At 36.2% G+C, this 13,394-nt stretch overlaps 2 protein-coding genes across 5 annotated transcripts in view; both read left to right on the forward strand.

Annotated features, from left to right (window-relative positions):
• The window catches only part of LOC144964074 (transient receptor potential cation channel trpm-like), a 173,295-nt gene extending 172,280 nt beyond the window's left edge, over window positions 1–1,015 (forward strand). Inside the window, exon 7 of the mRNA XM_078898014.1 lies at window positions 944–1,015. Coding sequence (XP_078754140.1) covers window positions 944–1,015 — 72 coding nt within the window. The remainder of the gene's footprint in view (window positions 1–943) is intronic.
• The window catches only part of LOC144966119 (transient receptor potential cation channel subfamily M member 3-like), a 135,969-nt gene continuing 123,564 nt past the window's right edge, over window positions 990–13,394 (forward strand). For 2 of the 4 annotated variants that reach the window (XM_078902220.1, XM_078902222.1), the window contains exons 1-5: window positions 990–1,095; window positions 2,354–2,488; window positions 5,989–6,039; window positions 6,756–6,887; window positions 9,730–9,759. In XM_078902220.1, coding sequence (XP_078758346.1) covers window positions 2,375–2,488; window positions 5,989–6,039; window positions 6,756–6,887; window positions 9,730–9,759 — 327 coding nt within the window. In that variant the 5' untranslated portion in view covers window positions 990–1,095; window positions 2,354–2,374. The remainder of the gene's footprint in view (window positions 1,096–2,353; window positions 2,489–5,988; window positions 6,040–6,755; window positions 6,888–9,729; window positions 9,760–13,394) is intronic. The other 2 variants (XM_078902223.1, XM_078902221.1) reach the window with 1 other exon arrangement.

Below are 13,394 nucleotides of genomic sequence, written 5' to 3' on the forward strand. Positions count from 1 at the left end.
TGATAAATTTTGTATTCAATTCTTAGGGTGGAAACATTGAGGGAGGGGGGGGGGTTTGATTACCGTTCACATTTGGAAGGAAGAACGCTCGCTTCATTTACAAAGGGAACAGTATCAAGCTAATGTGCCTGGCCGATTGATAATACAAGCTTGCCAATTTTCCTAATATTTACGGTATTCAGTATGTATAAACCCTCAGTTTATTCCCAAATCACTTGCTAAACGAAACGGGGTTTGGGGGGTGGGGGGGGGGGGGGGGGGTTCAGCGGTGGGGGGTTCAGCCCTTAGAAGTGGTTCGCTCGCTCTATGTGTTTGTTTGTGTAAAAGATCAGTAAATTTTTTTGCCTCCTGATTTGGCAACGCTGATATTATTTTTGAATTCTTAGAGTGGAAACACTAAGGGGGGTGGGGAGGGGGGGGTTGATTACCTATCATTTGGAAGAACACTCGCTTCATTTACAAAGGGAACAGTATCAATCTAATTTGCTTTCGAGACTATTTTTTTTTTTTTATCAACTTACCTGCCCTCCTGGGTCTGTTTGATTTCATGAAAAGTACTCTTAAGATAAACCAGTATTCTATCAAAAGGGTAGCAAGCAATTGCTTATGTCCTTTTAATCCTGTTGAAACTGGGATAATCTCTTGTTGTTCCATGGCCTTTTTTTTGGGGGGGGGGGGGGGGGGGGCGGCGGCAGATTATGTATAAAAGTGGGAATTGTGTGGCATTAATGTTTACATACAAGACATAATAAAATGAATCTACATCAGGACAGTTAATGGTAGCACATGTGACCAGAAGGTATGAGGTTTGATCCCCAGTCGAGGTAGACTGATCTTTTTGGGATGTTTTTTTTTTTACTTGTATTGTTCTTTCTTGCTTTGTCTGGCACCTTTCATACACACTTGTTCAGTTCTTTATCTTACAAATGTGCCTGCTCCTTAGTTTGATGACAAGAAACACATTGATTCTTATTGTGGTCATGTCTTCCAACAGGTACGACAGCCAATGCAATAGATCAGCTGAATCTAGCTCTGACCTGGGACAGAGTGGACATAGCCAGGAGTCACATATTTGTCTATGGACAGGAGTGGCCGGTTAGTGGTAGTTAGTTAGTTAGTAGTAGTAGTAGTAGTAGTAGTAGTAGTAGTAGTAGTAGTAGTAGTAGTAGTAGTAGTAGTAGTCGTCGTCGTCGTCGTCCTCCTCCTCCTCCTCCTCCTCCCTCCCTCCTCTTCCTCTCCCTCCTCTCCCTCCTCCTTCTCTCTCTCTCTCCTCTCTCTCCTCTCTCCTCTCCTCGTCGTCGTCGTCGTCGTCCTCGTCGTCGTCGTGTCGTCGTCGTCAGTCGTAGTCGTGTCGTCGTGTGTAGTCAGTCGTCGTATGTCTGTCGTCAGTCGTCGTCGTCGTGTGTCGTCGTGGTGTGGTGTAGTAATAGTAGTAGTAGTAGTAGTAGTAGTAGTAGTGTAGTAGTGTAGTAGTGTAGTAGTAGTAGTAGTAGTAGTAGTAGTAGTAGTAGTAGTAGTAGTAGTAGTAGTAGTATGGTAGTAGTAGTAGTAGTAGTAGTAGTGTAGTAGTAGTAGGTAGAGTAGTGTGTAGTAGTAGTAGTAGTAGTAGTAGTAGTAGTAGTAGTAGTAGTAGTTAGTAGTAGTAGTAGTAGTAGTAAGTAGTAGTAGTAGAGTGAGTAGTAGTAGTAGTTAGTAGTAGTGTAGTGTAGTAGTAGTAGTAGTAAGTAGTTTAGAGTTAGTAGTAGTTGTAGTAGTAGTAGTAGTGTAGAGTAGTAGTAGAGTAGTAGTAGTAGTAGATGGGTAGTAGTGTAGTGTAGTATAGTAGTAGGAGTAGTAGTAGTGGTAGTAGAAGTAGTAGTAGTAGTAGTAGTAGTAGTAGTAGTAGTAGTAGTAGTAGTACTGTAGTAGTAGTAGTAGTAGTAGTAGTAGTAGTAGCAGCAGTAGAAGCAGCAGCTGCTTTGGTCACGCGCCAACACTCTGATCCATACAACGAAGGGTTGAAAAAAATACAGTCCATGTATATTTAGAATTTTGTCTTGATAGATTCTAGTAGTGATTTTTAAATGTTTCTCATGGATCTCGTGACATTTCTGGATTGGTTGAGTCCAAATTTCCCTTTTCTACACACGTAACGTCCAAATTTCCCTTTTCTACACACATAACGTCCAAATTTCCCTTTTCTACACACGTAACGTCCAAATTTCCCTTTTCTACACACGTAACGTCCAAATTTCCCTTTTCTACACACGTAACGTCCAAATTTCCCTTTTCTACACACGTAACGTCCAAATTTCCCTTTTCTACACTCTGTTGAGTCCAAATTTCCCTTCTCTACACACGTCACGTAACGCAGGATGGGGCCTTGGAGGTAGCCATGATGGACGCCCTCATCAACGACCGTGTGGATTTTGTCAAGCTGTTACTAGAGAATGGAGTCAGTATGCACACATTCCTCACTATTCCCAGGCTGGAAGAGCTCTACAATACGGTCAGTAGAAATTGACAATCTTTACTTTTTCCAGTGGTGTTTTGGGTTTTTTGGGGGGTTTTTTTTGGTTCTTTTTCTTTTTTTAATAAAATTATTGAACGATTATAACTAATAAACTAGGTAAACTATTTTATTTTTAAAGAGAGAGAGAAAGGGAGAAAATGTTTGTGTGTGTGTGTGTGTGTGTGTGTGTGTGTGTGTGTGTGTGTGTGTGTTTGAGAGAGAGAGAGAGAGAGGGGGAGAAAATGTGTATTTGTGTGTGTGTGTGTGTGTGTGAGAGAGAGAGAGAGAGAGAGAGAGAGAGAGAGAGAATAAATAAAAGTGTTCAACCTTTTTGATAAAAGGAGCGATTTATAAAATATTTCCAGTATAATTATGATCAACTTCTACATACAATATTGTTTTCAATGCTCGATACTCAACAATGGATCAGACTTCTATGCAAAGGATACCAAAACAAGCTGTTAACTCTATCCTTACCAGCCATTTTCAGGATTTTCCCCCAAACTTCACACCCAACTAACACAGAAATATACTTTTTATCACTCAAACACAAAAGCAGTAAGTTCTTGCGATACATCATTTCTTTAGCAAAATATGCTTTACAACACACTGTTCATTTTTCTTTAAATGTTATGATGTACAAAAGAAATATGAATAAGGAAAATGTTGGTTGTATCGTAACGAATGTGACGATTTTCCTGTGGGTGGTAAGGAGAGGGTTAATGGTCATTTTACGCATACCTGCCAACCCTTCCACTTTTGGCGGAATCATTCCTATTTTCACTCTTCCTTTTTGTCCTATTCCGCCATTGTCCCTAAAATTCCGATTTTCAAAAAAAAATGATGATAATGGTAAGAATAAAAGAGAGCTGTGAGAGGAGGGGGGGGGGGGGGGTTAAAAGGGTTAAATTCCTATCTCTTGTTTCCAATTCCTTTTTTCAGACGTTCTGATTCCACTTTTGGAATGTGAAGGGTTGGCAGCTCTGTTTTACTTATGATAAATTTTGATTTTCTCAAGTCTCGTTTAATTATCATGATTTATGTGAAAAGCTTTTTGTTTGTTTTGTTTTTTGTTTTGTTTTTGTATGTTGATTTGGTCATGAATTGCCATTTCTGGACAATAAGATCATCATATTATTATCATTTTTAAAAACATTATTACTGTTATTATTATGATGATGATGATGATTAATTTTACTATTGTTATTATTATTATTATTATTATTATTATTATTATTATTATTATTATTATTATTATTATTATTATTATTATTATTATTATTATTAAGGTGTACTGATTACTCAGGTGTAAAATGAGTACCTGGCCGTTAACAACGTTTTCTCTGTCGGAAAAAATTGTAATATTATCACCTAACAGGCGTCATATCAAGTCCTATGCGTTATGTGTTGCTGTTGGCCAGGGACCCCTGTATAAAAGCTTAATTTTTAATTATTTTTTTTTAGTAGTAGTATTAGTAGTTGTTGTAATGATATTATTATTATTATTATTATTATTATTATTATTATTATTATTATTATTATTATTATTATTATTATTATTAATATTATTATCATTATTATTGTTGTTGTTGTTGTTTATTTATGTCTAAACTAATTGAGAAAATTGTTGCTTTCAGGCTTAACACGTTTTTGAATGAACACAATTTGTTCTCTAAATTTCAGTCTGCTTATCGCTCTTTTCACAGCACTGGAACTGCTCTTATTAAAATCCACAATGATATAGTAAATCATTTATGTCAGAAAAATGATGATGTTATTATCATACTACTCGACCTTAGTGCTGCTTTTGATACAATAGACCATACTCTTTTAATTGACAGACTTAAGACACTTTACGGATTTGGGGGTACTGTTCTTGACTGGTTTTCTTCTTACCTCTCTGACAGAATTCAATCGGTGTCTGTAAATCGACATGACTTCTCTTCTCCTTGTCCCCTATCTTTTGGTGTACCACAGGGTTCAGTTATGGGACCCTCCCTTATTCACCCTCTATATCAGACCATTAGATGACATCATCTCAGCGGGTGGTTGGATGGGAGCATCACCCTTGAATCATATACCTATGATGTTCGCATGGGTGTACGATCCGATAGTGATGTCGTTTCTTCTTCTCTTTACTAGCCTATCCTGCTTCTTTGGTTTGTGATTGTATTTTTGACAGGGGATATTTTTTTTTCCTGTAAATCTTCTGCCTGTTTGTTCTTGGTTATTTATAATATAGCTTATGATATCTTTAGGTTATGATTTTGATTTACATTTGTACTATTTTTGTTAGATTGCTTGTTTTTTTGTTTCAGCGGTCTCTCATATAACCTCAATTGTGTTGGAAGAGACCTAAAGCAACAAACAAACAAAACAAAAAAAACATAATCTCAAAATATTTTATTAAGTACCATTTTTACGCAGACGACACCCAATTAATGTTTCCCATTAATATCGACAATCATCTCAATGTTATAACGGATACAGAAAATTGTATCTCTGAGATTAGTGACTGGATGTGTTGCAACAAACTCTGGTTAAATGAAAACAAAACAGAGGTGTTGCAAATTACAATACGGGGCCTCGTGGACCTTTCCACGCTTAACCTGAATCTTTCTGGTTGTGTAATTCCCATCACTAAAGATTCTGTGAGAAACTTAAGAGTTTTATTTGATACCAAATTAAACATGTCTGCCCATGTCACTAATGTAACTAGATCCTGCAATCTTTATCTTAGATCTATTGGTGCTATTAGAAGGCTTCTTGATATTGATACTACTAAACTTCTTGTTGTCTCTTTGGTTTTTAGCCGCCTTGATTATTGCAATAGCTTGCTCTGTGGTTGTGATAATAATGTCATTAATCAACTCCAAAAGACAGAGAACAAAGCAGCTCGATTGGTAACGTTATCAAAACATCGCGAGCATATCACTCCTATTTTGGAGGACCTACACTGGCTGGCTGTAAAGTTTAGAATTGAATTTAAAATACTCACCCATGTTTTCAATTGCTTAAACAATTCTGATCCTGTTTACCTTCAGGAACGTATCCACCTTTATGAACCCAGTCGAAATTTAAGATCTGCTAATTTAAATATCTAAAGGGAATTCCCAAAATCGTTAGTTTTTCATGAGAAATCCTTTGACCACCATGTCCCCCGACTGTGGAACTCCATCAATATTGAAACTAAAAATAGTGACAATCTACATATCTTTAGAAAACGGTTAAAAACTGAGCTTTTCTGTAGGGCATATAATTTGGACTCTTAGTATATATTTTATTATAATATATTATGTTATCATCGAATTTATGGGGTTTTTAACATGCCAGTTCTATATTTGTGTATGATTCATGATGTGTTGATGTAAAGCGCCAGTGAGCAATTCTAAATTGGAACTAGGCGCTATATAAATTCATTATATTATATAAATTCATTATATTATTTATTTATTTATTTTTATTATTTCTTCCCTTTTTTTTTATAATATCACCAGAGGAAAGGTCCATCCAACACACTGAGGTACCTTGTTCGAGATGTGAAAAAGGTAAGGACAAAACTGGAGAAGCCTGACTGTGTTTGTCTCCAGACCTTGCAGTATTATGTTTCATTGTAAAGTTAAACTTAGATAAGCTGTAACAATTCGGTTGTTTGATTACTATTGTTATCGTGCTAAATAAGCAATGTAACTCACTTGCCATTCATTGTTGACAAAAAAAAAAACAACAAAAAAAAAAGATTTTCTTGCCATTTGTTGAGTTATACTTGTTTCCTTGTCCTGGTAGATCAGTTGGTAGAGCACTTACTTCACACACTAAGGGACAGGGATCGATATATCCATCTAACTCACCATTAATCAATTCATCCACACGTTCATCCATCAATTAATCCTCCTACCATCCATCCATAAATAAATCCATTCATCCATCCATCCATCCATCCATCCATCCAATCCATCCATCCATCCATCCATCCATCCATCCATCCATCTACCCACCCATCCATTCCATCCATCCACCCATCCATCCATCCATCCATCCATCAATCCATCCATCCAACCATCCATCCATCCATCCAATCCATCCATCCATCCACCCATCCATCCATCAATCCATCCATCCATCCATCCATCCATCCATCCATCCAATCCATCCATCCATCCACCCATCAATCCATCCATCCATCCATCCATCCATCCACACATCCATCAATCCATCCAATCCATCCATCCATCCAATCCATCTATCCACCTATCCATTCCAGAGTGTTCCATCCAGTTACTGCTACACCCTTCCTGACATAGGACTGGTCCTCCAGCACTTGATGGGTGGTGGCTTCAGGTGCAACTATTGCCGAAAGAGATTCAGACAGAAATACCATGCCCTCAAACAAAATGTAAGTCCCCCTCCATTTACACCTACTTCATATAATCCAACAGCAAGCGTTCAACCCAAGCTAAAATGTGACCCGACATGACAACCTGGTATTATGTCAAATTGAACCAGTTGAAGAGTAGTTGAATATAACGTGAAATGGTTTGGAGTCAGGAAATTTATGGGTTTTTTAAAGTTTTAGAATCAAAGTCCTCCGCCTTCTACTGCATTGTTTTTGACTGGAGAGCACAAGCTCAAAGGCTTCTGGATTAGAGACAACAACAACAAACGTTGATAACAATATCAAACAATGACAACAGCAACAACAACAATAACAAAGGCAACAATAACAACACCAATAACATCAGCATCAACAATAAAAACAGAAATAATAACAGTAACAGCAGCAACAACAAACAATAGCAACAACAACAATGACAACAAAAACAATAACAACAACAATAACAACAGCAAGAACAACAATAACAACAGCAACAACAACAACAACAATAATAATAAGAAGAAGACGAGGAGACAAAACTCACTCATCTCAACAAAGGCATTTATTCTGACTGTCCGACTCGAGTTTTGTCGTTTTTGTTGATTTAAAATCCAAAATTCTATTTTAGTTACCAGGGTCACCCTGACATAGTACCATTTTTGAGATGTCGGTCACAAATGTCAATGTTGTAAATATCGTGAGACTTTAGCCCTCAGGAAAGCAGCATGAGCATTTCTTTTAATACAGATTGACAATTAACAATTTAATACAGATTGACAATTAACAATTTAATACAGATTGACAATTGACAATTTCAGATTGACAATTTAATACTGATTGACAATTGACAATTTAATACAGATTGACAATTGACAATTTAATACTGATTGACAATTAACAATTTAATACAGATTGACAATTGACAATTTAATACAGATTGACAATTGACAATTTAATACAGATTGACAATTTAATACTGATTGACAATTGACAATTTAATACAGATTGACAATTGACAATTTAATACAGATTGACAATTGACAATTTAATACAGATTGACAGTTGACAATTTAATACAGATTGACAATTGACAATTTAATACAGATTGACAGTTGACAATTTAATACAGATTGACAATTAGCAATTTAAATCAGATTGACAATTGACAATTTAATACAGATTGACAATTAGCAATTTAATACAGATTGACAATTAGCAATTTAATACAGATTGACAGTTGACAATTTAATACAGATTGACAGTTGACAATTTAATACAGATTGACAATTGACAATTTAATACAGATTGACAATTGACAAGTTAATACAGATTGACAATTGACAAGTTAATACAGATTGACAATTATCAATTTAATACAGGTTGACAATTAACAATTTAATACAGATTGACAACTGACAATTCAATACAGATTGACAATTGTCAATTTAATACAGATTGACAATTAACAATTTGATACAGATTGACAATTAACAATTTAATACAGATTGACAATTGACAATTCAATACAGATTGACAATTGACAATTCAATACAGATTGACAATTGACAATTCAATACAGATTGACAATTGACAATTTAATACAGATTGACAATAATAATTCAAGAGTGAGTCGGTCGGTTTATATGAAGAACAGGCTTTCATAATCTTTGAATTTAGAATATATGACTCTATTTAAAAGATATTCTCATCATTGGTCTTTTGACTGCAATCATTACATCGGGGCTTTTTATGACTAGGAAAAGGAAACAAAATACGTTAGTTTTAGGTGTTGACAAGTGGGATAGAGAGGTCTATTTTTAGAATGTCCGTACAGTCATTTTGTATAACTTGGGATTTCTCATTGATCCGAATAGATGAACTTCAGATTACCAGTAATTAGAAAGTCTGAGGTTCGATCCCCAGTCGAAGTTCAGTTCTTTATGATCTAAACACACATAGCAACATGACAAATGTTATTGCAGAAGCCCCACTGTTTTTCTTGTTTTTGGGTTGTTGTTTTTTTTTTGTTTTTTTTTTGGGGTGGGGGGGGGGGGGGGGCGGGTTTGAATGTATTTCTTATAATCACCTATCTCCCACTTTTATTTGGGGGGGGGGGGGGGGGGGGGGGGTTGAATGTATTTCTTATAATCACCTCTCTCCCACTTTGCGAGTTTGAGTCAGACGTCCTTGATATGTTCGTTGCCCCGACTGCCTTGTCCTGTCTTATCGTGTCATCATCCTTGTACCAGCACAGTAGTCGATGCAATACCTGTTTTTGTCAGCACTCTTTCTCTGTGGGAAATCTTTGGTTTTCTGTCATTATACTCCATACAATTTGATGCTACCTTTTATACTGGATACGATTATCAAACAGGATTTGAAAAAAACAAAAACTTGTACAGTCTGCCTTCTTCTAGGGTAGCGTGGCTCAGCGATACGGTCTTTGCTTCATACCCGAAAGGTACAGAGTTTGATCACCCATCGCTGCGCTGTGTGGCCTTGAGCAAGTCGCTCACTAACATTAGTAACCTATTCTAACGAAAGACAATTCAATTGAATTGATTAATTACAACCAAAAAAAAAATTCAGCTATACAGTGGAAATTGTCAGTCTGAACTTAAGATTAAAACTAGAATGAAATAAATTTAAATTTAAAATAAGATTTATGGCAACAGCTTCTAATGGTTCTCACACTACTATATTATGACGATCAACAATTTATGGCGTATTCTGTGAGCGAAACTATTCGTAAGCTCTGGAAAACATTTCTGTCTTCTTAAGGTGTTTTTTGAAAGACTGACTATCAGTAATTAGATTTACATTTCAACCTTTTTGTGAATTTTGAAAATCTTTCTGTCTTTAGTTTACTCAGATGTCCCTCTGTAGCTTGAAGGTAACTCTGCCTTGTCATTTTGTTTGCTTGCATCAATATTAATATCACCCTGCCACACTACCTGCCTTGCAAACCCAAACGTTTTCTATATTATAATTATATTGGTTGTGGCCATTTTTAGTTGTGAAACCAGAAAAGCGTCATATGTATTATATTTTCCTATATTAACGTATAAAAATGATTCAATTATTTCTTGTAATAAGTTAGAACAGAAATAGGGAACAGAAGTGTAATGTCAGAAAATACTAACGAAATAGTGAAAATGGAAAGGCTTCGTATGGGAACAAAACAGACAATGGACGTTTCGGGTACAAACCCTCCATCAGCACAACAATACACAAATAAACGTGGGTCCACGTTTATTTGTGTATTGTTGTGCTGACGAAGGGTTTGCACCCAAAACGTCCATTGTCTGTTTTGTTCCCATACGAAGCCTTTCCATTTTCACTCTTTCGTTAGTATTTTACGATCACCAGCTTCAGGCAGCCCTTACCGTTTTCTATTTTTCAATGTCAGAAAAAAAAACTGGTTCCAATCTCAATGGAAGTGTAAAACCACTCTTCCAGAGGACTGGATGCATACATACCTTGTGTAAATGATCTTCTGGTTTCAGAGTGATGACATCTTATTTTCCAGTCTAAATGAAATGCTTGTGGCTATGTGGTCTAGTGGTATGACACTCGCTTTTTCGGATCGGAAGGTCCTGGGTTCGAGCCTCGCTCGGCGCATAGTTGAGTCCTTGGAGAAGGCTCTTTACTCACATTCTCTCACCGTACTCAGGTGTAAAATGAGTCCCTGGCCGTTAACAGCGTTGTCTCTGTCCCAAAAATTTGTAATATCGCCTGACAGGCGTCATGTCTCGTCCTACATGTTATGTGTTGCTGTTGGCCAGGGACCCCTTGTAAAGCGCTTTGAGCACGTTTAGTGGATATTGCGCTATATAAAAGCTCAAGTTTTTTTGTTTTTTTTTTCATCAATAATGATTATCCATCCTCGCTCTTTTTCCGTCCCGTAATCTTTAAAATCTGCCTATACATCCTGCTACTAAAATAGTAATAATGCCACCTTATGATTTCAATGTGTAACCTATTCATTATTAGTCCTCGGGAGGACTGGTTACATACACACTTCCAATGATTTTGGAACTGGAAGAGTAGATGATGTGATGTCACGACTTATCTGCTCCAATAGGGAATGAGATTAGCGGAAGAGTAGCATCCCTTGATTGGACGTCACCGGTGGAGAAGTTATTTGTAAACAAACCAACTACAAGCCAAGCGCTCCAAATTCAACATTTATTGTTCATATTTCTGTACAAAAATGCATAACGTTGATTATGATATGCATTTTTGTACAGAAATATGAATAATAATATTTTTATTTGGAGCGCTTGGCTTGTAGTTGGTTTGTTTACAAATAACTTCTCCCCCTGTGACGTCCAATCAAGGGACGCTACTCTTCCACTAATCTCATTCCCTATTGACTGTCTGAACTGATAATAAATATATTTGAAAGAGAAGACTGCGATTAAAGAGAAAGAGTTTTGATCGCATAACATGAGAAATGTTTCAGATACCATAATGTACGTTTTGGGACGTTTGGTGGTTGCAAGGGTTCCATGTTCCAATGCATTGTGGTTCTGTGGAAATGGCGTGTCGACAGTTTTTGTGTTTTTTCAACTCAATTTTTTATCTATTTTTTTCCTTTTTTTTTTTTTTTCTTGCCTTTTTGTAGTCTTCTGCCTTGATGATCCTTTTCCATATTTCTGTCAGGTTGAATACTAAAGCATTGCCTTGTGTTTGCCTACTAACCACAATTTCTTCCAAATTATAGGTTTTACTTGTAAATGTCTATGTATACCTTCACATTTCTCTATATTATGTATGTATTACATGAGATATTGATTGATGTGCACGAATCTATAGAGGGCTCGACTATTTAAGGAGCTTGAATTATATTAGTATCCTCACCTCTTATATTTCATAAGCGAAATAAACGGTGAGAATACTTATATAATGTTTGTGTGTGTGTGTGTGTGTGTATATATATAATATCTTTTTTCATAGCCTATTTGCATTTGTGTGTTTCAACTACTTTCTAGGGGGCTCAATCATGGTTTTGAAGTTGTTCTTTGTTTTTTTTTTGTTTTTTGGGTTTTTTTTTTTTTTTTTATAATAAGATTTCTGACTCGCTATCTCAATCTGACAATTTATTGGAGTAAAACAGACGATGACAATTGGTGACTTTAAACTTAAAATGATCCGCCCAAGATGCGATGTTTTACTTTTTAATTCAACAAGAATTTATATTTTATCTTTTTAATGAAACAAGAAATGTCGACCAAACTCTCACATTCCATGCTTTTGAATTCAATTTTCACCACCAACTAAACCGTTCTCACTGACATAATGCCATTTTGAGGCGATGGGTAACATTTTAGATTTAAAGTCAACGGTTTACTTGTTTGGGTAACGTTTTAAGGAATGGGAACGATCCTGGAGTCGAGACGTACATAACAAATTAAAACAAATTAAAACTGACCTCGGCCCCAGACCCAACTCGGGGCTAAAAAGAAGAGACGAGGTCAAAATATTTCGACTCCGGATCGGACACGGACATACTGCCCTCACTCACCGTTTCCTTCTGGAGAGGGATGAAAAACCCCTCTGCAGAAGATGTAACTGTGACCTCACAGTTCAACATTTTTATATTGAATGTACAGAATTAGAACAAATAAGGTCACAACATTATGAAAACAGGGACTTGAAGTCTCTGTTCCAGTCGGTCGATCCGCTTACAATTTTAAAGTATCTGCAGGAATGTGAATTAGTGCAGAAATTGTAAATAAATATTTTTAAATAAGAAACATGTAACTATTATGATTTTATAAAGATTTTATTACAAAAGTACACGTTTTGAGCAGCTGTGGCCCCTCAAGGCTGATAAAAATTGATAAAAGACAGAAACGGGCGCTTAAATGACCTAAATAGTGTCGAAAGCGCCGTTAAAACAAAAAGTCAATTGTTTATTTGTTTGGGTAATATTTTAGATTTAAAGTCAATTGTTTACTTTTTTGGGTAACATTTTAGATAGAAGTGGTGATAGTGATGGGTTCTACAGAGAGGTTTAGTGTCATTGCGTTTCTTGTCATCATGTGCGGCTATGTGGTCTATTGGTATGACACTCGTTTTTGGATCGGAAGGTCCTGGGTTCGAGCCTCGCTCGGCGCATCGTTAAGTCCTTGGAAAAGGCCCTTTACTCACATTCTCTCACCGTACTGGTACCTGGCTGTTAACAGCGTTGTCTCTGTCGGAAAAAGTTGTAATATCACATTACTGGCATCATGTCTCATTCTACAAGTTACGTGTTGCTGTTGGTCAGGGACCCCTTGTAAAGTGCTTTGAGCACATTTAGTGGATATTACACTATATAAAAGCTCGAGTTTATTTTGTTTTTTCTTGTCTTGTGTATTTTAAACACATTCTTCTTTCTACATCCATTTTTCTTTTAATTTAATCAATCCATAATCGAAATGCTTGATTATTTATCCTTTTTAATTCTTTTCTGTGTTGGTTGTCACGTTTTTTTAAATAGAAATCTTTTACTCACCTACCTGATTATATTTCACGAGAAGA

Source organism: Berghia stephanieae, chromosome 2 (genome assembly GCF_034508935.2).
Source record: "Berghia stephanieae isolate SIO BIC M18660-M18661 chromosome 2, UCSD_Bste_1.3, whole genome shotgun sequence".
NCBI classification, from domain to species: domain Eukaryota; kingdom Metazoa; phylum Mollusca; class Gastropoda; order Nudibranchia; family Aeolidiidae; genus Berghia; species Berghia stephanieae.